The sequence below is a fragment of the Natator depressus genome, chromosome 7 (genome assembly GCF_965152275.1).
Source record: "Natator depressus isolate rNatDep1 chromosome 7, rNatDep2.hap1, whole genome shotgun sequence".
Taxonomy (NCBI): Eukaryota; Metazoa; Chordata; order Testudines; family Cheloniidae; genus Natator; species Natator depressus.
The window spans coordinates 45421222-45446291 of NC_134240.1; the positions used below are offsets into that span (position 1 = coordinate 45421222).

Consider the following 25070-nt stretch of genomic DNA (forward strand, 5'->3'; position numbering starts at 1 on the left):
TGCTTTCCGCTCTGTGCCTCAAGAGGCAAGGGTTAGTTACTCTTTCCTGATACATACAGAAAACAAAGGGTCTATGACCTCATCTGGAACTCATTGTTTTGAATGAAAACAGTAAAACTAATGCTTAGCCTGCTGTCTCTCCAATCAGTCCTTTTCATCAAATAATAAAATCTCTAGAATCAATCTGCCAAAGAGAGTGTTATTTATTAGAGAGCAAACAAATTGCTAAGAGTATTCATTCATTGCTATTCCCTTTAGGGCCAGATTTTCAGACATGCACACAACAGGTGCACCTACATGAACGTGCTGGCAAATGAGTCAGTTGGGCCAATATACATCAGTAGGCTGTATTCTGATGCTTTCTAAAACTTCTGTCTCTCTGTGTGCTGCTTCCAGCAGAGCAGTAAACTGAAATTAACAAGATTTGATGAGTGCTTTAGAAATTGCTCCCCCTTTGTTCTTTTTCCTTACCCCCTGCTCAGTGTGCATCAGCAGTGGAGTAGAGAGAGGAGCAGAACAGGTGATTGCAAGTGTGAAATTAACAAAACTCTCTGACATTTACTGCTATTAAGCTTCAGAGAACTTTCTACTTTTACTTCATCTCTGAGGAGCCAGGCAGCAGAGCAGCATGCAGGCTGGGAGGAGAAGCAGTAAAGGGAAGAGAAGAAGAGGGGAATAAAGCAGCACAGAGTACAAGGAAAAGAAGCAGAGGGAGAAAGGAAAGAGAAATGAGAGTATAAAGTCACAGACCAAAAATCTTTATGGCTATGGAAAGTCCTGCTTGGGTGGAGCTACTTCCTCACAGGCTCAGAGAAGATTGGGGACAGGGCTGGATAGCCGCAGATCCACTTGCAAAACTGATTGATTCCCCATCAAACCCCATTGGACCTCACTTGCAGACAGTTTGGTTTCCAGGACTGGGAGAGGATTGGACATGGAGAATAGAGAAACAACAGGAAAAATATAGACATTACCTCAGAAAAAAGACAGCTGAGAAAGATTAGAGAGAGAGGAGAGAGGGAAAAGGAGCAAAAAAGAAGAGAGAGAAGAGAAAATTGGAAAATACAGAAATAAGATAAATGTGGAGATACCCACAATGAGAGCTACAGGAATTGGGGGGAGACAGCATGCATTAGGGAGGACAGGGATACACAGTGTGGCATTAAATCTTTTAAAATAAAAAGACAAAAGGAAGCTAGTTAATATGCACTCTTGAACTAAGGAAAGGAAATAGCTACTGAAACAGTTTTAATAAATAGCAATTACTAACTTCTAAATAGCAAAACTACTGAAAAAATAAATCAATGTGTAAAAACTTATAACACATTATTAATGTTTTTATTGTAATATTTGTGTTGCAAGATTTTACATAAATACTCTGATATTTACGGAATGTAGGAGATCCTAGCAAGGCAGGTGTGGTGAATGGAAGATGCTGGGATGTAGGACATGTTAAATAGGATTGGAGAAGAGCGTGTCACCACCATGACTGCTAGTTTTTTACTGTTTGATCATGCATACAGGAAAAACACATTTGCCTGTACAAACAGGTATTTGTACATGGAAATCAGGTTGTGGGTGTACAAATGGCTCAGATTTCTTATTTTCTTAAATACAAAAGCAATTAGGCAGTAACTAATGAGCTGTAAACAATGAAACATGGCCACTCAGGTGCACAATTGCCCAATCACGGATGTTAACATGTGTTTTTCTTTAAACAGTCTCCTCTTCATCCAATTCCTGCATCACCCACAAGTCCCCAGTCTGGCCTGGATGGAAGTAACTCCACTCTGTCAGGCAGTGCCAGCAGTGGTGTGTCCTCCTTAAGTGAGAGTAACTTTGGACACTCATCTGAGCCCCCTCCTCGCACAGACACCATGGATTCTGTCCCTAGCCAGGCCTGGAATACTGATGAAGACTTAGAGACACCCTACCTCCCTGTCAGGTACAGTCTCTCTGAACCTGATGTTCTGGAGTCACTCAAGTCCCAGCCATGTCGAAGCCACTCTGCTCCATCTGGAGTCATTCCTCAGGACACTATGGACCCTCCAGCTCTCCCCCCAAAACCATATCATGCTCGGCTCCCAAACATGGAGAATGAAGAGGAAATGATGCTGATGATGGAAGAGGAAGACAAACACCGGCCACTCCATCGCAAAGTCTCCCAACCAGCTAGTGGTGGAAAGGAGGAGCAGGCCAGGGTAGCATGGGAGCATGGCATCAGTGAGCAGTAAGCAGGACTACCTGGAAAGAAGCTTGTATAGTAATTCCAGGTCTGACCAGAAGAAAGATGTAAAAGTTTAGGACTCAGAGGAGAGAACAGTAATCCAATTCTTTACTTTCTACTGCCATGAGTTAATGTCCGGAGCCCATACAAAGTTTGGGCTGGCATGTGAGGTTGCTGCTTTCCTTTTTATTGTATTTTATACTTTTTGGTTTTATGTTATTTTTAATTATTATTTTTTGTGTGCAGTGGGTGCTTTATTCCTTCTGCAGTTTATCAGACCACACAAAGTGGCATGTAAGCTGTTAGCCATAGAGACTTGCAGAAACTGAAAAGAATTGGAATATTGAAGGGGGGATGTGGCGAATTGTTTTAAAAAGCTTTCCTCCCAGTTTTGAGATGCACACAAGTAGAAGCAGTTGCACTAGGGACATGTTTCTTTGCTGCATAGAAGTGAAAGCTCATTGCTGAATTCAGGGATTCCATGAACTGTCAGGCTGGAAGGTGCATTCTCTGCAGGCAATGGAAACTCGGCTGTTCTATGAAGAAACTGGCTCTTCCAGGTTTATGACCATAAACAGCTTTACAGTAGTCTCCTGCATTGACTCAGTTGTGATAAAATGATCTAACCAGTGCTGACAGGCTTCCATATTGATTTTTGAGGTATCATTTCAAACAAACTCTGCCTCCTTTGGTTGTTCATGGACACGTACTTTGGTTTTTCATGTTTTTGTTCCTTAATTTCATTTTTTTACTGGGTAAGCCAGCTGCTTTTCCACTGGAGTCATAGTCCATATCCACCTTTACTGCAGGGTAAGAGAGGGTTATGTAGCCTCTAGGGCTGCAACCCAATTCTGAGCCTTTTCTCATGCTTAGCTCTGGGCAAGTGGTTGTCACCAGCACTTTTATTCCAGTCAAGGAACCAGTTGAGTGGCTCATGCAACAACTGCTTGATAACTCAGCAAGTAAGAAGAGAAGGCTTGAATACATCATATCCGGTCCTTGCCTCAGGATTGAAAGTCTGCACAATCCACACCAACATCCATTAACTGTGTTTGTTACTGTAATATCTTATGTGCCCTTCTGATACATTTCGCTGCTGCTGCTGCACAATGCCTCCATCTCTCCCTTCAGATAGGAAACCCTATGAGCTGCAAGAATGCCCAGTGTGTAGTGTGCACTCCAGCTTCAGGGATTTTAAAGATTAACTGTAAGAGGGAAGGGGGGAGATGTTTATTCCCTTTTTTGCTTCTTATTGGTGTGTAAAGAAGACTTGAAAAGTTTTTCTTCTTTTATTTTAAGGGTTTTTTTCCTCTTTGTTTTTTACATTGCACAAATATCCAGTCTTGACTTCCCTTTTTTGCTGGCAGACTATATGAAGAACTGTAGAATTTAGTGCAATTATGATGTGACACAAAGCAAGAGATTGAGACCAGAGCAGTGGAGTGGGGAAGGGAATTTTAGTCAGGCTGTTCTAAGTTCTAGGGTTTTTTGTTTTCTTTGTTTAATACCTGCTTAGTACCTGACAAACGGGAGAAAAACTTTGTTGGTGAAAGATCCACTAAAACTGCCATTTTATTTGAGAGCTGAGAAATTTCCCATTTTTCAAGTCCTTTGAGAAATCTTCCAGCAAAAATAGGGAAGAAAATATCAAGTATTTTATATTCATAATATTTATAAGATAAATAAGCAAAAAATAAAATCCCTTATTTCAGCCCTTCTTTATAATTTTATAATAATCCGTAGTACTTGTACAGCACTTTTCATCTGTAGATTGCAAAGCACATTCCAGAGGAGGAGCATAAGTAACAATGCCCCTCCTCTTTACAGTTGGAAAAACTGAAGCACAGAGAAGTTAAGGGATTTGCCCAATACTACACAAATTAGTGCCAGAAATGGGAACAGAACCAAGGTATCCAGACTCCCAATTCTGTGCCCCATCCATGCTGTTTCCTATATATCATAAACATTATAAAGAAGCAAAAGAGGAAACGTTTCCCTTTGCAAGCCACCTTTAGCACTACCTCCATACAAAGTGACGGGACAAATATACCATTTCCAAATTCTCCTGAAAATGATAATCTGTATCAAGTTTGGACTCAGGTGGCCATTGTATAGAGGCGGGTGTTGAGATTATTCATTTATTCTTTCTCAAGTTCTAGCCCATGCAAAAGAAATATTGTTCTGTTTTCTTCATTGGCCTGCCTGGCTAGAAGAAGATGTATCCCGTTTCCTTTACTTTTGCTAGAGCAGGACACCCGGAATCATTGTATCCTTCACCATTGAAACACAGATGTTAAAATCTGGTCCACAATGAGCATTTCATCTCTTGCATAAATGCCAAGGCAGGTCTGAGTAGAAATGAAAAATGGTGAAGCTCTTAAGAGCCAGAGTCTTAGCTGGTGTAAATCAGGATAGCTCCATTGAAATGAATGGAATACTCTGATATACACCATCTGAGAATCTGGCCCAGGATCTTCATATGAAACTTTATTAGAACAAGATGCTTGTTTTCCTTTTTTGGTAGAAGGGTTAAACATTATTGTATCTGGAAATGTATTAAGCTTTCCTTTACAGCAAAAAATAAGGTGTCTGCGCATAAAGCTTTGTGTGTAAATTGGAGTTAACATTCGAGTTAGTCTAAATATCCAGCCAGTGTGACTGACTAGAGCTAACTGCTAACCAGAGTTCTAAGGGATTTCCTAATGCATATCATGCTGCGCTGATTAGAAGGACAGTGTCTGGCATGGCGACGCCCAGCTTTGATTTTATTTTACTTTTTGGTAAAGGCTTTTTCTAAAAGTTAGATGATCAGTTAGCTTATATAAACAGATGTCAGCCAATTTTACAGCAGGTCCATAGCCACCAAGTTTCATGAAGGAGCAAATTCAATTAACACAAACATATTAGATTTGAGTCTCCAAGGAGTTATTCAGAACCATGGTCAAATTTTTGCAAAATACTCTGTGTATTTTTTTTAAATGCCTAATTTCAAAGGGCAGTGGGGGTTGTGCTGGGTGGGAAGAGAAGGAGGTGGGGGAGATTCTATTATAATTAAGATCTGGTGAGTGTAACACTCATACTACTCTCTGGGGCAAGTATGCTTGGCCAATAGCAGCATGAAACTTAAAGCCAAATTCAGCCCTGGGGTAAGCGGGCACAACTACATTTTCTGAGTTAGGGCTGAATTTGGCTACCAGGGTTTGTTGCTGTGCTCTGTGTAACTATCGTAAACAGAGATAATTTACAAGGAACATGGTCATTCCATACTCATGTACCAAGTTTGAAATTGAAAATGCTTCTTTTGGGTTCTTGGGCCACCACTTCTCTTCTGAAAGCATAGGCTATTAAACTTTCCACCATTGGTGTTTGCACCCTCTGTCTAGAGGAAAAGGAATGGGCAGAGGCAACGATGGAGATGAAGCAATGAGAAGAATTGCATTCATCTGCCAGTTAGTTGCTCATTGGTTGGAAGAATGTTTTGGTTGTGCTGCCAGGTGCAAGACCACGGGATTTTTTCCTCTTTTTTTTTTTTGTTTGTTTAACCTTTATTTCCCTCTTTGGGTGGGGAAGGGGTTACTACATATCTGTCGGGGGAGAGGAGGCAGCCAAATTGGAAAGGTTGTAGAGCAGAAGCAGAAAAAAAAGTGTGATATTTAATTTTTCCTTCATGTGTTTTTTGTATATATCCCATTTGAATGCTGTGTATTTGTACAGGAAATTGAGCAAAAAATGTATAGATCGTGCTGTCTGACTGGTACTCTGCCCTGTAAATGTGTTTTTAACCTCTGGCATTCTGTGCTTATTTAAAAAAGGCAAAAACCTCTAACCACTTCTCTTTTGTGTATTCATGTTTAAAAAAAATCAAAAAAAGCTCTCTTAACTATAATGGAAAGCAAACATAAAAGAAAAAAAAAGAATTTGAACAAGTGTCCTAAAGGTATTTCATTGTATATATTGTGATAGCATGTTTCCAGAACCAACAAATAAGTGATGTGAATTTTAGATGTAAATAGCTGCTGGGTTTTTTTCCTTCCCCATTCACTCGACTGCTGTGATGTGGAATTAAAGATTAATACCTGATATTAAAACATTGGGTTAATGTGTATTCATTATGGTCTTGCTGAGACGGTTGTCCAGATGCTGCCCCTGGTGTTCGCAGGGTCTGTGTGTGCTAGAGACAGAAACAGATAGTGTATTTTTAATCCTGTTTATCTTGCTCTACCTTCTTCTTGCAGGTGATATCAAAATCCACAACAAAGAAACCAGACACAATCCAGCATTTTGGGGGTGGGAAACTACTGAGGAGACAAAAGGAAATCCAGGAACATTACATGGGGAGAGGGAACTGATTCCAAACTGCCTCCCTAATTGGCTGATTGCTGCTGTTTGAATTAAGATGACAGTTTTTGTTTTTTAACATTCAAATCACCTAGTGCCGGGATGTCAGGCATACAGCCATGAGCCAAATCCAGCCAGATAGTTGTGTTTATGTGGCCAGCACAATATAATCAGATTGTGCATAACCTGATCTTTTTTTTTGTTTAAGTAAGTTTCTAGCCCTCATGGTCACGAGCAAGACCTTCCAATTGTCAAATGAGTGTAACTGATGTAATGCTGTCTGGCCAAGCCTGTGGACAACCTGAAACAATTACTCAGAAGTGTGAAATAGATTGTCTCCCATTCATCTCATTGGAACGTCAACTTTAAAACCGAGAGATATGGCATTTGAGTGTCAACATAATGCATTTAATTACTAATTCATTAGCAGATAGAATGGGGAAACAGGTGGGAGTGAAGACCATAAGGAAGTAGGAGATAGGAGTTACTGGAGAAAATGAAATCCAAAGGAGATATATGAATGAAGGGACTATAAGTAAGGAAAACTAACTAAAAGGTGGAAAGGTGGTGTTCCTAGAGGAGAGGGTATTTTTCACTGATGCTGAATGTGACAATAAGCTACTGAACAAATAATAGTATTAACTAAAAGTATAGTCACTAAATAAAGGCCAGCCAGGCCCTTATAGACTTGTTGAGCCGCAGTCTAGCGACTAGATTGACTCCTGTTCTCAGAGTCCTTAGCTCAAAAAACAAAACAAAACAAAAAAACCACCACCATGGAGAGATAACAAGGGTGTTGTACTTGTGGGGAATAAATACTTTACTTCAAAAGGCATTTGGCAGCAGACAGTTATATTGATTTAGATTTGTATCTCATTATTTTAGTTAGTTTTAAATAGATTTTTACTGTTCTTCATTAGTATGTAGTATACTTCATTGTGTATTTTTCCCTAGGATGTATATTGAAATCAGTTCCCCCTACCTATGAGACTGGTATCATTATTCCCATTTTACATATAGGGAAACTGAGGCACAGAAAGGTTAAAATTACTTGCACAGTATTATGTAGCAAAGGCAGAACCAGAGTAGAACCCAGAAGCCCTGATTCATTGTTCCTTGCTCTCAGGCCAAAGTAAATGGGCACCGAATAAATAACATATACTGATACAGAATAATAGTTCTGTAAATATTGCTGGGAAGTTGAAACAATGTTTTAAAATGAGTCAGAGAAATGGAGTACTGTTCACTAAGGGTTCCAAGAAAGTGTGGTTATGCCCACGCCGACCAGCCACAGAGACATTACTATACAAGCAATAACATACTTCAAGAAGTCAGGATATACAGGAAAAGAAGACCTGGTGTTTAACTTTAGAGGGTGGTTAAGTCACTTGGTCTTCTGCATCATGTTTCACCATGCATAAAAGGCAATCTGTAACCCAGGTGTAAATGCCTACTATGTTACATGATTGCTTATGTACCCAACTGAAGGCATGCAGATACCATATGAGATGATCAACACCTTGCAGGATTGGGCTATCAGCTTGAGCTGGATGCTTTACCAGGCTGCTGAGGGGCTCCTTTGAAAGGTGCAAATGTAAATATAGATGTTTTTTATCTTCCAGGTACACATAGAAAATAAGGGCCTCACCTTATTGATATTATGAAAGAGGGAGAATTAAGAGAGTTGCAGTCCACTGTAAGAGTAAGGAACCTCTGAAGAGAAAGTGAGCTGGAGGCCTGGTAATGTCCAAAATCCTCTCTCTAAAGTAAGGACTGTGGATTCCCTTATCCTAGTATGTAAGAAATTAGAAGTTGAAGAACAGCATGAGAGGTTCCATTTCCCGTCTTTTGGATGGGGTGTTTCATGCAGTGTTCACTCCTTAGCCGTGAGTTACAGAGGAAACTCTTCCCAGCCACAGAACAACAGTTGTATATTGTCTTTGCTATGGGGGTGACATTATATAGTAGGGGAAAGCATGAAAAGGATGGTTTGATAGTCTAGATGCCTCAACACTAACAAGCTCAGCCTTTGCTTTGGAGAGCTGAGGGGCTCCAGCATACGCTTTTGCTATAATCAGTGAGATGAAAGAAAGCATATGGATCCTATGGCTTTTCCACAGAAAACCAAAAATGTTAAGATTTGGACATCTGGGGCCAGATTCCTCATTGGCCCTCTGACCCCTTTGTACCAGCGAGGCTGTAGCAAAAGGGTTGTATTTTAGGCAAAACTCCTCTGGGGAATACCTGCTGGTGCATGGGTCCCTGCACTGGTTTCAGAGCTGTGTCCACCAGTTCTGTTCCACCTCCACGAAGTTCAGGGCACAAATTGTTCCAGGGAAGAGGTAAGGAAGGAGCATGGACAGGGCAGAATCTGTATCTCTACAGTAGTCCATAGTGATCACTGCAGTAGGGGCACAAGTTAGACGTAGCCTGCACTGGGGCCCAGCACACTCCCACAGTCCTTGAATAGGAGAGCTGCAAGCCTCATCCCCTCTGTTCCCATGTCAGCACAGGGATGAATCTGGTCCCTAGAAGGTGCACTGCTAGGTATCAGGCGAGTTACAGTGTCCTGTATGGAAAATGTTATTGGAGTTCATAGGTTCTTTTTCAGTCATACTGCTGGTTTGTGCCTTCAAGGGGCTTGCACTTGCTTCCTCCTTTGGACCTGGCACAGTGGTAAGTACAGCAGCTCTGAATCCACCTACTGAAATATTTGAAGAGTGCCTTGAATGGAAGCCTACTTAAACCCACTTATGGACCAGCAGCTAAACCCTCACTGGGAACATGAGGCACTGGGAATTTAGAATATAGTCAATTTTCATCATGGCAAAAGGTAACAATGGGGTGTCCTGGGGATTCTGTACTAGGACCTGTGTTGTATAATATATTTATTAATTATCTGGAAAAGGGGGTAAAGCAATGAAGTAGCAAAATCTGCAGATGACACAAAATTACTTGAGTGGTCAACACTGGAGAAGACTGAGGAACTTCAGATGGACTTATCCACACAAGGTAAATAGACAACATTATGCCAGATAAAATGCAAAGCTGACAAATGCAAAGTAATGCACGGTGGAGGAAATAATCTGAACTACTTGTACAATTTACTAGGATCTAAATTAACTATTAATTCGGGGAAAACATTTGAGCCTCAGTGTGAACATATCTGCTCAATGTGCAGCAGCATCAAAACAAACAAAATATTAGGATGTCTGAGGAAAATTTTTTAGAAGAATGATAAATATGAAATATCATTATATAAGTCAATTATATGCTTTCACCTAGATTGCTGTGTTCAGTTCAAGTCATCCCAACTACAAATGATGCAGCATAAGAAGGGGTTCAGAGATGGACAATGCAAATTATTAGAGGTATGGAAATGCTCATGATTGAAAAGAATGAGGTTATCTCAGGAGATGAATAGGAGGCCATGATAAATGCTCTAGAGAGGGTAGACTGGGAACTTCTATTCACTCTTATAACACAAAAACTGAGAGCTATTGAATGAAATTGAAAGGTGGCAAATTCAAAACTGATGATGGGAAATTATTCTTCACACAACACAATTAGCCTGTGGAACGCTGTAGCACATTTCATTACTGTGGCGAAGACCCTAGGATTAAAAAAAAGAAGTCAACCTGTATATGGTTAACAAGAATATTCAGAGTTGTTATAGCAAATATTAAAAGAATAAACAATAGTTTGGGAAGGAAAATAAACATACTTTAGGGCACAAGCAAATCTCTAATTATTGGGGGGTTAAAAGGAGAATCTCAGGGCAAGTTATCCCATAACTGCCTATTGAAGGGTTTCTTGCACCTTCCTCTGAAGCATCTGGTGCTGGACACTGTCTGTAACAGAATACTGGCTAGATGAACTCTTGATGAGATCCAGAATGGCAATTCCTGTGTTCTAAAGAAGAGAGAGAGAAAGAAATACCAGGAGAAAAAGCTAGAGGTTTTGGATTCACAACCAAGCAAAGAAAATGCAATACAGGGCTGCAGTCAATGTTGGTTTAAATTAATGTTAGATACACCTTAAACTTCCATTTGGTGGTGGTGAAGTACCTCCCTACAGTTAAATTACTATAATTAGTTGTTTGTTTTCAGTATTCATGCATCTACAAAAGGCAAGGGGTAGTGGGGGAAGAAAAATTAGTGAAGCAAATCTATAACACTGCACATAGATCAAACAACAGACTTATTGCAAAATCAATACATCCAATATAGCAACACTGAACATGTATTTTGTAATAAAATAAGAATAGGGCCACTTCTGGCCCCTGCTATCCCTGTATGCAGTTGCAACAGCATATGGAACCACATAAGAGCCCCCAGGAGCCAAGGAGAATTTCCCTTAGGCAGGAGCAGCATATAGCCAATGTACCCCTCATTTGCAAGCCCCAGCAGAGAGGGCAGTCCTAGAAGTGGAAAGGAGTGTGCCTATAGAATTGCATGTAGGGCTGTCGATTAGTTGTAGTTAACTCACGCTATTAACTAAAAAAAATTAATCACGATTAATAAAATTAATCACAATTAATCACACTGTTAAACAATAGAATACCAACTGAAATGAATATTTTTGGATGTTTTTCTACATTTTCAAATATACTGATTTCTATTACAAGACAGATTGCAAAGTGTACAGTGCTCACTTTATATTATTTTTTATTACAAATATTTGCATTGTAAAAATGAAAAACAAAGGAAATAGTATTTTTCAATTCACCTCATACAAGTATTGTAGTGAAAAGAAAAGGAGTACTTGTGGCACCTTAGAGACTAACCAATTTATTTGAGCATAAGCTTTCGTGAGCTACAGCTCACTTCATCGGATGCATACTGTGGAAAGTATAGAAGATCTTTTTATACACACAAAGCATGAAAAAATGGGTGTTTACCACTACAAAAGGTTTTCTCTCCCCCCCCCCCCACTCTCCTGCTGGTAATAGCTTATCTAAAGTGATCACTCTCCTTACAATGTGTATGATAATCAAGTTGGGCCATTTCCAGCACAAATCCAGGTTTTCAGATACAGACAGACATCATCTTCCTTTCCAAATGCAAACAGGTGGACATCATACCAAAAGGACTGAAGGTAAAAAATCCATTACAATCTACATACCACACAGACTATGCTGACAGCTTGTGCCACACGCTCTCAAAGAAACTGCGGAACCACCTGATCAACATCCTCTACAGCAAACAGGGAAAGATAAAGAATGAGCTCTCAAAAATGGATACTCTCATAAAAAACCAACCTTCCACACAAACTTCCTCGTGGCTGGACTTTACTAAAACTAGACAAGCCATTTTCAACACACACTTTGCTTCTCTACAAAAGAAAAAGGACATTAAACTTTCTCAACTAGTACATGCCACAAGGGGCCACAGCAATGGTTCCCTCAACCCACCCAGCAATATTGTTAATCTATCCAACTATACTCTTAGCCCAGCAGAAGCAGCTGTCCTATCTCGGGGCCTCTCCTTCTGCCCCTCCACCCCCACGAACATGATACAGTTCTGTGATGACCTAGAATCCTATTTTCGACGTCTCCGACTCAAGGAATATTTCCAACACACCTCTGAACAACATACTAATCCACAGAGACCTCCCTACCAACACTACAAAAAGAAGGATTCTACGTGGACTCCTCCTGAAGGTCGAGACAGCAGACTGGACTTCTACATAGAGTGCTTCCGCCGACGTGCACGGGCTGAAATTGTGGAAAAGCAGCATCACTTGCCCCACAACCTCAGCCGTGCAGAACACAATGCCATCCACAGCCTCAGAAACAACTCTGACATCATAATCAAAAAGGCTGACAAAGGAGGTGCTGTTGTCATCATGAATAGGTCGGAATATGAACAAGAGGCTGCTCGGCAGCTCTCCAAAACCACTTTCTACAAGCCATTACCCTCTGATCCCACTGAGAGTTACCAAAAGAAACTACAGCATTTGCTCAAGAAACTCCCTGAAAAAGCACAAGATCAAATCCGCACAGACACACCCCTGGAACCCCGACCTGGGATATTCTATCTACTACCCAAGATCCATAAACCTGGAAATCCTGGGCACCCCATCATCTCAGGCATTGGCACCCTGACAGCAGGATTGTCTGGCTATGTAGACTCCCTCCTCAGGCCCTATGCTACCAGCACTCCCAGCTACCTTCGAGACACCACTGACTTCCTGAGGAAACTACAATCCATCGGTGATCTTCCTGATAACACCATCCTGGCCACTATGGATGTAGGAGCCCTCTACACCAACATTCCACACAAAGATGGACTACAAGCCGTCAAGAACACTATCCCCGATAATGTCACGGCAAACCTGGTGGCTGAACTTTGTGACTTTTTCCTCACCCATAACTATTTCACATTTGGGGACAATGTATACCTTCAAATCAGCGACACTGCTATGGGTACCCGCATGGCCCCACAGCATGCGAACATTTTTATGGCTGACTTAGAACAACGCTTCCTCAGCTCTCGTCCCCTAACGCCCCTACTCTACTTGTGCTATATTGATGACATGTTCATCATCTGGACCCATGGAAAAGAAGCCCTTGAGGAATTCCACCATGATTTCAACAATTTCCATCCCACCATCAACCTCAGCCTGGTCCAGTCCACACAAGAGATCCACTTCCTGGACACTACAGTGCTAATAAATGATGGTCACATAAACACCACCCTATACCGGAAACCTACTGACCGCTGTTCCTACCTACATGCCTCCAGCTTTCACCCTGACCACACCACGCGATCCATTGTCTACAGCCAAGCTCTGCAATACAACCCCATTTGCTCCAACCCCTCAGACAGAGACAAACACCTACAAGATCTCTATCAAGCATTCTTACAACTACAGTACCCACCTGCGGAAGTGAAGAAACAGATTGACAGAGCCAGAAGAGTTCCCAGAAGTCACCTACTACAGGACAGGCCTAACAAAGAAAATAACAGAACGCCACTAGCCGTCACCTTCAGCCCCCAACTAAAACCCCTCCAACGCATTATTAAGGATCTACAACCTATCCTGAAGGATGACCCAACTCTCTCACAAATCTTGGGAGACAGGCCAGTCCTTGCCTACAGACAGCCCCCCAACCTGAAGCAAATACTCACCAGCAACCACACACCACACAACAGAACCACTAACCCAGGAACCTATCCTTGCAACAAAGCCCGTTGCCAACTGTGCCCACATATCTATTCAGGGGACACCATCACAGGGCCTAATAACATCAGCCACACTATCAGAGGCTCGTTCACCTGCACATCCACCAATGTGATATATGCCATCATGTGCCAGCAATGCCCCGCTGCCATGTACATTGGTCAAACTGGACAGTCTCTACGTAAAAGAATAAATGGACACAAATCAGATGTCAAGAATTATAACATTCATAAACCAGTCGGAGAACACTTCAATTTCTCTGGTCACGCAATTACAGACATGAAAGTTGCGATATTACAACAAAAAAACTTCAAAACCAGACTCCAGCGAGAGACTGTTGAATTGGAATTCATTTGCAAATTGGATACAATTAACTTAGGCTTGAATAGAGACTGGGAGTGGCTAAGTCATTATGCAAGGTAACCTATTTCCCCTTGCTATTTCCTATCCCCCCTCCCCCGCAGACGTTCTTGTTAAACCCTGGATTTGTGCTGGAAATGGCCCAACTTGATTATCATACACATTGTAAGGAGAGTGATCACTTTAGATAAGCTATTACCAGCAGGAGAGTGGGGTGGGGGGAGAGAAAACCTTTTGTAGTGGTAAACACCCATTTTTTCATGCTTTGTGTGTATAAAAAGATCTTCTATACTTTCCACAGTATGCATCCGATGAAGTGAGCTGTAGCTCACGAAAGCTTATGCTCAAATAAATTGGTTAGTCTCTAAGGTGCCACAAGTACTCCTTTTCTTTTTGCAAATACAGACTAACACAGCTGTTACTCTGAAAAGTATTGTAGTGAAATCTATTGTGAAAGTGTAACTTACAAATGTAGATTTTTTTTGTTATATAACTGTACTCAAAAACAAAAAAATGTAAAACTTTAGAGCCTACAAGTCCACTCAGTCCTACTTCTTGTTCAGCCAATCGCTAAGACAAACAAGTTTGCTTACATTTACGGGAGATAATGCTGCCTGCTTCTTATTTACAATGTCACCTGAAAGTGGGAACAGGCGTTTGCATGGCCTGTTCTCACTTTTGAAGCCGGCATTGCAAGGTATTTACATGCCAGATATGCTAAACATTCGTATGCCCCTTCATGCTTGGGCCACCATTCCAGAGGACATGCTTCCATGCTGATGATGCTCGTTAAAAAAAAAAAAAAGTGCGTTAATTAAATTTGTGACTGAACTCCTTGGGGGAGAATTGTACATCTCCTGTTCTGTTTTACCCACATTCTGCCATATATTTCATGTTATAGCCGTCTAGGATGATGACCCAGCACATGTTTGTTTTAAGAACACTGTCACAGCAGATTTGACAAAACACAAAGAAGATCCCAATGTGAGATTTCTTAAAATAGCTACAGCACTCGACCCAAGGTTTAAGAATCTGAAATGTCATCCAAAATCTGAGAGGGACGAGGTGTGGAGCATGCTTTCAGAAGTCTTAAAGGAGAAACACTCTGATGCGGAAACTACAGAACCCGAACCACCAAAAAAAAGAAAATCAACCTTCTCTGTAGGTGGCATCTGACTCAGATGATGAAAATGAACATATGTCATTCCGCTCTGCTTTGCATCAGTATCGAGCAAAACCTGTCATCGGAATGGACGCATGTCCTCTGGAATGGTGATTGAAGCATGAAGGGACATATGAATCTTTAGCAGATGTGGCACGTAAATATCTTGTGACGCCAGCTACAACAGTGCCATGTGAACACCTGTTCTCACTTTCAGGTGACATTGTAAACAAGAAGTGGGCATCATTATTTCCTGCAAATTGTAACCAGACTTGTTTGTCTGAGCGATTGACTGAAGTAGTATTAAGTGGACTTGTAGGCTCTAAAGTTTTACATTGTTTTATTTTTGAATGCAGGGTTTTTTTGTACATAATTCTACATTTGTAAGTTCGACTCTCATGATAAAGAAATTGCACTACAGTACTTGTATTAGATGAACTGAAAAATACTAATTCTTTTGTTTTTTACTGTGAATATATTTGTAATCAAAAATAAATATAAGGTGAGCACTGTAGACTCTGTATTCTGTGTTGTAATTGAAATCAATATAGTTGAAAATGTAGAAAACATCCAAAAATATTTAAATAAATGGTATTCTATTATTAAGAGCGCGATTAATCACAATGAATTTTTTTAAGAGCGCGATTAATCGCAATTAATTTTTTTAATCGTTTGACAGCCCTAATTGAGGAATTCTGGGCTACAGTGCACCACACAGGTAGTTCTAGAGATGATGCTATAAGTTAGTGCAGCCCTAGGCTCTATCTTACTTCAGGAACTGTTTGACCCTTGCAGCAGTGCAGACTCAAAAGAGCACAAAGGTGGCACGAATCCATCTTTGCTCACACGCTTCTGCTCACCATGACCTGAGCCTTCTATGCTGTGTCTTTCAGGAGGTACAGCGAGCTGGTAGTGACCCCTACATTTCGGTTGCCTAACCCTTTTCATTATAAAAGATTATTTTATTTGAGAAGGTCCTGTTGAAAATTCTACGAGATTAATCACTGTGAGGTCTGCCGCACCGCCTAGAGATGGCAGGGGTTCAGGCCATGAGACAGCAGTAGTGCCCCCTAAGGGCAAAGACAAATGAACCAACACCGAGAAAACCTTTGGTACCGGGTGCAACAAAGCTCTCATCTAGGGAACGCGCTGCACCTTCACAGCCATCGGTACCAACAACGTACAATGGACACATCTCTGTGGTACCGAGTTTGCCAATGGTACCATAAGAGTTCTGGTACCCTAGAGACCTGATGGGGAAGAACCACAATCCCCATTATTTGGAACCGAGGCCCTGGTACCGAACACATTCTGGTGCCCGGAATCACCCTCGGCTCTGGGCCATGTACCACCAATACCCCGGTCAACACTACCCTTACCTGGTGATGAGTCTGACAGTGACCAAGAGGATGTCATTTCCTGGGCTTCTCATCATGGCCCACCATCACAATAAAAGGGTCCCCCTCAATTCCATTGAGCTAACCCATGATTTTGGTACAGGCCTCCTTGTGTACCCTACACCATCCATGTCCTTCACCCACAATGACCATATCGGGATTTCTGGGAAATGTACAGATCCCATACTTCATGGGTATTTAGTGTCTCTCAGAGAGAGTCTACCAGATACTCTCCCACGGAATCACTGTCCAGAGCCCCTGAACCAGAGGAGACGGAAGCTTTTGAGGAACAGGAGGAAAGGTTCAAAAGGGAAGCTACCCCTCCAACAGACTTCTCATCTTCACCAGCTAAGGCTATAATCCTGCCCCCTCCTCCCCCCCCCCACCCCCCATCACTAGCTGATGATTTCAAGAACTTCCAAGACATTACATAGAAGGTGATGAATAAGCCGCAAATTCCCTATAGGAGGTGGCAGCTACACATCACAAGCTGGTAGATAGTCTGCACACCTCCTCATCCAGAATTGCCCTCCCAATTAATGAGGCGATTCTAGATCCTGCCAAAGTCATCTGGCGGACACCAGCCTCTATCAGATCGACCAGCAAGAGAGCTGACAAAAAAATACTACATCCCTCCCCAAGCAGACTTTCTATTTCAACATCCGCAACCCAACTCCATCATAGTGGATGCAGTTAATGCATGAGGCAAGCAACATCACGCCAAGTCGACCCCATACAGTTGGGATTGGAAAAGGCTAGATCTCTTTGGGAGAAAGGCGTATTCATCAGAGTCACGAACTACCAAGCTGTCATGGCCAAATATGATTTTATTAAATTTGGGAAACTCAAGGTTCCAGGCAAGTGACCCTCCATATCAATCTTTTGGAGCTAAGGGCCATCAGGAACACCTGTACACACTTTCTGCCTTTCACCAAGAAAACCCACTCAAAGATCACAATGGACAATATTGACCTACATATTTTACATAATCACCAGGGGGTGCCAGATCTCCCTCCGTAAGCATGGAAGCACTCAAATTTTGGAACTGGTGCATCCATCACAATGCGCTCAGTTCAGCTGTCTGTCTACCAGGGATACAGAACGTGACAGTCTACAGTCTCAGTCGTAACTTTTCTCACGACCATAAATGGGAACTCAACTTAGAGGTGCTTCAGGACATATTTGTCCTTTGGGGAAATGCAACTACAGATCTCTTCACTACTTACCAGAACAAGAATTGTCCTTGTTACTGCTTCAGGGCTGACCTGAGGAAGCATTCACTTGGAGATGCCCTCATCCTCCCATGGGACAGGGACCTCTTGTATGCCCTTCCCCTGATTTCCTCTTCTATCCAAGGTCCAGTTGAAAATTCTACAAGACAAAGCGAGAGTTATTCTGATTGCCCCCTCCTGGCCAAAACAAGTCTGGTTTTCTTACTTGACACAGATGGCAATATGTCCTCCAGTTCCATTTCGCCCCATTCCCCACCTGCTCTCTCAAAGTGACAGGCTGATCCTGCACCCGAACCTGCAGGTCCTCTGCCTCCAGGCTTGGCTTCGTCTTGGTTCCATAACTTAGAGGTAGACTGCTCTGACGAGGAGAAAGATGTGTTGCTGCACAGCCGAAAGTCAACCACTTGATGTACTTACCTGCACCTTGGCAGGGGGTTAGACTAGATGACCCTTGCGGCCCCTTCAGATCATATGGTTTTATGCCATCCCATAACTGGCAGTTCTACTAAAGTGCAGAAAAGGGAGTTCCTCTCCTGAATACCATAGAAGACTGACTAGAGCTCTTCAGTGCTTGCCTGAGGTTGTTACCTGCACACATTAAGGTACAGGTTAATTTAGGCATCCCCACCTTTTCCTAATTCATAGGGCTCCAGGTGAAAAGCACCTACCCTGACCCAATTCGTAGGGCTGAGGGCCGCCCATACCCAATTCATAGGGCTCAGGGTGTAATTAACTTTGTCAATTTAAGTACCCACACCCTTTCCCAATACGTAGGGCTCCAGATGTATACTACTTCAGCAGGTGTGCAGGACCTTTTATCGGTGAAAGAGTCTTACACAGTAAGATACTACATAACCTGTATTTATTAACAATTATCCCAAACAGAATGCACATGCTAGACATACAGTGCTCTCCACTCCCAATAAGATAGATGAACTTTTCTTGATGGCCAGTCAGGATCAGGTCCACCTGGAGGACTCCAGTTTCTGCACAGTGTCATTGGCACAGTGTTGAGGTCTGGCAGCTCTGATCTTTGGGGCTCTGTCCTGGAGTTGGTTCCCAAAGAACTTCCTTTTGGACCCCAGTTTATATAGTGAAATTTAAGTCCTTTTTAGCTATACCTTAACCAATCATTATACTAAAATTTTACTAACCAATCCTAACATCATGTAACAAAATTCTCTAACCAATCCTACCCCACCACCTTAATTAATTTACACCTAGCAAAATTAATTATGTAACAGACAGAACCAATTAAAGAACCGGACAGAGACTATACGGATAAACAATAGGGAAGTGGGACCATAATGACAAAACAATAAAGAAATGAGGATTTTGCAACCACAGCTATTGATAAGTGATTTCTTGACAGACAGGATGCTATCAAACTAAGTTTTCTTTAATTATCTTAAGATCTGTTTCTTTATCTGGTGACAGTGGGTGCCATTAGGATGGGGTCTCCGTTTTAACAGCCTGATATCACATTGTTTTAATGTAATTTAGATGGAATGTGAGGATGTGACTTCCTGCTTCTCAGCTAATGGCTGCTGCATGGCTGCTCTTTTAATCTGGCTGCAGACGAAGGTGTCAAGGCTAATTTCCTACCCTGGCACTTCGAGTGCAGAAGGTGGGGGCCCGCAAGGATTCTAAAAATTAATACTGGCCACTCCAGGCTTGCATTAAACTTCCAGGGTTACACCTTTTCTCTGGCCTTGGATTGATAGATGCTGCCACCACCCAAGTGCAGAACCCCTTTGAGAACTCAGAAAAGCACACTTGGGAATTCCTTCCTGTGGGGTACCCTCAAGCCCTTTACCCCCCCCCCCCCCCGGGGAAGAGCTGAGGAAGAAAAACAAAGGAAATCAGCTGTTGCCACCAGCTAATTAAACAACATGTGCACAAACCTCTTCAGACACAAAAATCCAATTCTGTTCTTAAAAAAGGTAAATTTTATTAATAAAAAAGAAAGAAAATACATCTGGGAATTTAGGCTTTTGCTAGATTTAAAAAAAACAATTACAAGAAATAAGCATGAAGAATAGCTTTCTTGAGGTCCATCTTAAAGGTTGCAAGCAAAACAAAAGCACCTGGGGCTAGCACAGAAGAATCCACAAGCCATAACGAAATAAAAGGAATAAACCTAATCGCGTCTTCCTAGACATTTCCTGATCTACTTACATATCTGGGGTTTTAAATTACTCTCTCAGCAATATTCATTCGTGGTGCCCAGGGGCCCAGCTCCACCAATGCTTGGGGCTGGGTCTCTCCCCTGGCCCCACCTGCTGACCCCCCCACACCTCCCCTGAGTGTCCCCCGGCCCCCACTTGCTGCCCCCGCTCACCTCCCCCGGCGCCTGCAGCTCACGCTGACTCTGCTCCGCCTGCTCCCCGCATCAACTGCTGCCGCAGGGTCCTAGTGCCCCCCATTCACTAATGGCAGGGCAGGCTGCCCTTACACTGACCTTCTGCCCTAGCCCTGAGCCTCTCCAATGCCCCAAACCCCTCCACCCCAGCCCGAGCCCTCATCCCCCTGCACCCTAATCCTCTGTCCCAGCCCTGAACCCCTCCCACACCCCAAACCTCTCATCCTCACCCCTGCACCCCCTCCTATCCCCAAACTCCCTCCCAGAGCCTGCACCCCTCACCTCCTCCTACACCCCACCCCCAGCCCAGAGCCTGCACCCCCACCCCCTCCTGCACCCCCGCACCCAAACTCCATCCCAGAGCCTGCACCCCAGACCCCCTCTCCCACCCAAACTCCCTCCCAGAGCCTGCACCCTGCACCCCTCCTGCACCCTAATCCTCGCCCAGGACCTGCACCCCTGACCTCCTCCCCCCCACCACCCAAACTCCCTCCCAGAGCCTTAGGCAGGTGGGGGACAGAGTTTGGGGGGGTGGGTTCTGGGCACCACCAAAATTTCTACAAACCTGCCATCCCTGATGGTGGTAGCTCAGGGTCCTGAGTATTGGAGACAGGCAGAGCCCCCAGCACGATCAGTCAGGAGATGGAATCCCAGTGGCACTGATACAGAGTTTGGGTCCATGCATCAGAACACTTACTTGAACATAGGTAGGGGTTTTTGTAGAGAAACAACAATGGTTCAAGGGAGAACACTCGATTTGTTTGTGGGTAAACTGATGACTCAAGGTTTTTCATTAGGCTAAACAATAGGAGCTGATCACTCTTGGCTATGAGTGGTGTTTTCTTCCAGGGAGCTCACAATGTAACAAGGCTGCTTCAGTATTTTGGATATCAATCAAGGATTCATTACTAGAATTGGTCTGATAATTGCTGAGCTGGGTGTGCGCAGGCGTAGGTTCATTAACATCTGGAGCAGAGATCCCACATGATGCTGTGCTTCCCTGCTTTTCTGGTCCCACAGTTCAGTGCGGTTCTCTGTTCTCCATTCTGTATGCAAATTGAGATGTCTCCCTGTGTCATCTTTCATACAGATGAGGCTAGGGGACTTGTCTCTGTTTTCCATTCTGTATGCTAATGGAGATGTCTGACTCGTCACCCTTGTCAGGAGGGGTCTAGGTGAGTCTCCCATCCGCCCTTCATTGCTCTCTGCAAGTCTTTTCTCTGATGGGTTTTGGTTTAAGCAGAGGCTTGTGGGGGGGGGGGGGGTGTCTTTCATGAGTCAGACAGGCTAGATACTGTGCCCTGGTTCCCGAAGAACACAGAGCTGACTGGTATCACCATGAACATTTCAGAGCCCAGTTCAACAAGGCAGGGGGAGGAGGAGGAAAGTGGGAGTGAGGGTGCTGAGGAAGAGGAAGACACCCCAGAATCCCTAGATGCATGCAGCCAGGAGCTGTTCTCAAGCCAGGAGGAAGATAGCCAGTCGCAGCGGCTGGTGCTTGGGGAAGGACAAACACCAGAGGAGGTCCCCAGTAAGCGGCTTTTATTTTGGGAAGGAAGTTATTCGGTGCGGGCTCTTGGGGCGAGGAGGGTTAGGGCTGCATGCATGCCTAGATGCAGAATAGGGCGTTGATGTGCTCTCTCACATCGCAGTAATCGGCCTCAGTGATCTTTTCAAAGGTCTCATCCAGAACTTGGGCAATGTGCTTGAGCAGGTTTCTTGGGAGAGCCCCTGTGGTCCTTGTCCCAGTCAGGCTAACTTGTCTGCGACACTGTGCCATGAGGGTTGGGGAGACCATTGCTGCACACAGGCAAGCTGCATATGGGCCAGGGCGGAAGCCGCATTTTAGTAGAAGACCCTCACTTGCTTCCCAGGTCACCCTCAGCAGCGAGATATCTTCCAGGACGAACTCCTGTGGAAAATGTGGGGCGAGTGTTCAGTATAGGGGCCCCTTGCAGCTGTTGGCTCTCCCCAAGGCACAGAAACCCAGAGGGCAGTACAGCCATGAAACAATCAGTCCCCCGTGACCCAGTGCTTACTCACCATTTTGGGGCTCCCGTGGGTTATGTGCACTCACTTTGGGACGGGCAAATTATGCTATTGTGTAGACTGTGCTTGCCGTTAAGTACAGGGGAATTATTGCTTTGACTGGTTAGAACAATGCTGCGTCTGTTAAGTGTTGCATTTTGCCTTTACAGATGCAACCTTGAGATCTCAGCCGTCCGTGTTATCACCAGCCAAAAGACTCCAAAGAATTAGGAAGTGGTCATGTAGAAGCAAAGAAGACATGCTGCATGAAGTAATGCAGCAGTCCCTTAATGAGAATCTAAAAGTGCAGGAGTGGAGGGAGAGCGAAAGGAGGATCCACCAGCAGAATGAGGAGCGCTGGGACAAACGCATGGAGCTCCAGCAGGAAAGCATGGATTGGCTGATAAGCATCACGGAGCGCCAAGTGGACTTGATCCAGGCTTGCAGGTTCCTGAAGAGGCCAGTCTTCTGAAAGATGCATGCGTCATGCACCTTTCTGGGCCAGCCTGCATTAATGTCAATGAAATGCCCACGGTGATCCACAAGTGCCTGGAGAACCATAGAGAAATACCCCTTCCGATTAACATACTCGGAGGCTAGGTTGGCTGATACCAGAATTGGAATATGTGTCCCATCTATCGCCCCTCCGCAGTTAGGGAAACCCATTTGCGCAAAGCCAGCCACAATGTCATGCACATTACCTAGAGTCACAGTTCTTTTGAGCAGGAGGCGATTAATGGCCCTGCAAACTTGCATCAACATGATTCCAACGGTCAACTTTCCAACTCCAAACTGGTTTGCAACCGATCGGTAGCTGTCTGGAGTTGCCAGCTTCCAGATTGCAATAGCCACCTGCTTCTCCACTGGCAGGGCAGCTCTCAATCTCATGTCCTTGCGCCACAGGGTGGGCGTGAGCTCATTATACAGTCCCATGAAAGTGGCTTTTCTCATCTGAAAGTTCTGCAGCCACTGCTCGTCATTCCAGACTTCCATGACGATGTGATCCCACCACTCAGTGCTTGTTTCCCGAGCTCAAAAGTGGCGTTCCACTGTGGTGAGCATGTCCATGAATGCCACAAGCAATCTAATGTCGTATGCGTTACACGACTCAATATCATCGTCGGAGTCCTCATTGTCAGTTTGGATCTTAAGGAGTAACCCGACTGCCAAACGTGACGTGCTGGCGAGACTCGTCAGCATATTCCTCAGCAGTTCGGGCTCCATTCCCACAGACCGAAAGGGAAGACAGAGTGCACAGTACAAAAAATGTTGAAAGATGGCACCAAATGTGGACAGGGATTGCTGGGATGCGAACCGATGCATGATGGGGCGTTGGGACAGGACCCACAATGCCCCGCACCCCTCGCCCCCTTCCCACAAGCCACAGCGCCAGAATGGGAAGAGGTGCTCTGTGGGATAGCTGCCCATAATGCACCGCTCCCAGTTCCGCTGCAAGTGCTGCATATGTGGCCACGCCAGCGCGCTTGCAGCTGTCAGCATGGACAGACTGCAGCGCTTTCCCCACTGCGCTCTCCGAAGGCTGGTTTAACTCAAAGCGCTCTACATCTGCAAGTGTAGCCATGCCCTTAGAGTCAGTAGACAGTTTTTAAAAGTTTGTGCAAGCTTGAAAGCTTGCACCAAAAGAAGCGGGTCCACTAACAGATATTACCTTACCCACTTTGTGTTTCTATAATATCCTGGGGCCGACATAGCTACACCAACACAGCAAACGAAAGTTTTAAATGGCCAAAATGAAATTAGAATGGAAACCATTTTGCAGCCTTAACTTGAGGTCATTGGTTTACAGGCTATTAAGCAACATTTTTTTCCTTTGAGTAAATATTTGTGCTGAATCTTCTCATCCAACTCCAAAATCCTGTGGAAGGCAATACAGCTAAACTAGAAAATGGAGCATTTGCCAATTCTGGCAATTTTATCTCAATTCTCTCAATATTTGGTGTTTTTCTTGAAGCCTTAACTCCTGGATTTATATAATTATATGGAAATCTCAACTTTCTTTTTTTAAGTAAGTTCCACTTTACGGTGGCAAAGGAAAGTCTGAAATGGTGACCTGTGTGAATCCCAGTGTCTCAAAAACAAATGGCAACTAAAAACACACAACAGTTATTACTATTTTTAAAAGAATCTCATTTTTATGATAAAAATTTCAATCTTATGATTTTGAACGCTGACAATTTTTGAGCATGTGGGGTTAGAAGCCTTGCTCTCTATTCCTTGTCCTTGTGCATATCTAGTGCCTGGGCTTTCTGAAGAGTGGCACAAACTCTCCTCTTCTTTTTCCTGGCTGCTTCCTCTAGTCAGGTTCTGTGACTTTAACAGCTTTCTTCTAAAAGTCATGATCGTAGGCCCCGCTGCTGTGTTGACCCGCTGAGATCCAGTCCATGTACCAAGTCTTTGGGGTCCCCTTGATCCCTTCTATCCCCAATCACTGCAAGAGCCAACCTCACATGAAAGCTTTGCTTGTTGAAAAGAATGTGAAGCATGGCACGGGGTGAGCCCATGGATCCAGGGCAGCTGGGGCCAGGGAGCCAGCCTGGTCCACAGCACTAGCCGAGTTGTCATGCAGCCAGCCTGGGCTGTAGTGCTTGGTGCCAGGTCAGGCAGCCAGCCTGGGCCCCAGGGTGGCCAAAGGCCCTTTGGCTCCAGCACCCACCTCCCTCGCCGCAGGGTGCTACCCAGGCCCCTATTAGCCTCAGCCCCTTTTGGCTTCAGGACGATTCCTGCCAACGACGGGGGTCCCGGCCCCGCACGAAGTATC

At 43.8% G+C, this 25070-nt stretch overlaps 1 protein-coding gene and 1 long non-coding RNA gene across 9 annotated transcripts in view; one reads left to right on the top strand and one right to left on the bottom strand.

Annotated features, from left to right (window-relative positions):
- Positions 1-6292, top strand: part of DOCK3 (dedicator of cytokinesis 3) — a 628721-nt gene extending 622429 nt beyond the window's left edge. For 4 of the 6 annotated variants that reach the window (XM_074958290.1, XM_074958294.1, XM_074958289.1 and 1 more), the window contains one exon: positions 1722-6292. In XM_074958290.1, coding sequence (XP_074814391.1) covers positions 1722-2234 — 513 coding nt within the window. In that variant the 3' untranslated portion in view covers positions 2235-6292. The remainder of the gene's footprint in view (positions 1-1721) is intronic. The other 2 variants (XM_074958288.1, XM_074958291.1) reach the window with 1 other exon arrangement.
- LOC141990735 (uncharacterized) lies at positions 1358-20966 on the bottom strand. Of its 3 annotated transcripts, none has more exons than XR_012640250.1 (4): positions 20829-20966; positions 17896-18040; positions 10290-10477; positions 1358-10178 (listed from the first exon to the last, which is right to left on the bottom strand). It is a non-coding gene; the product is annotated as an uncharacterized LOC141990735 (long non-coding RNA). The 3 variants fall into 3 exon arrangements; XR_012640251.1 differs by having other exon boundaries at positions 1358-6398; positions 8214-10477; XR_012640249.1 differs by having other exon boundaries at positions 1358-10477.
- Positions 20967-25070: the final 4104 nt, after the last annotated feature.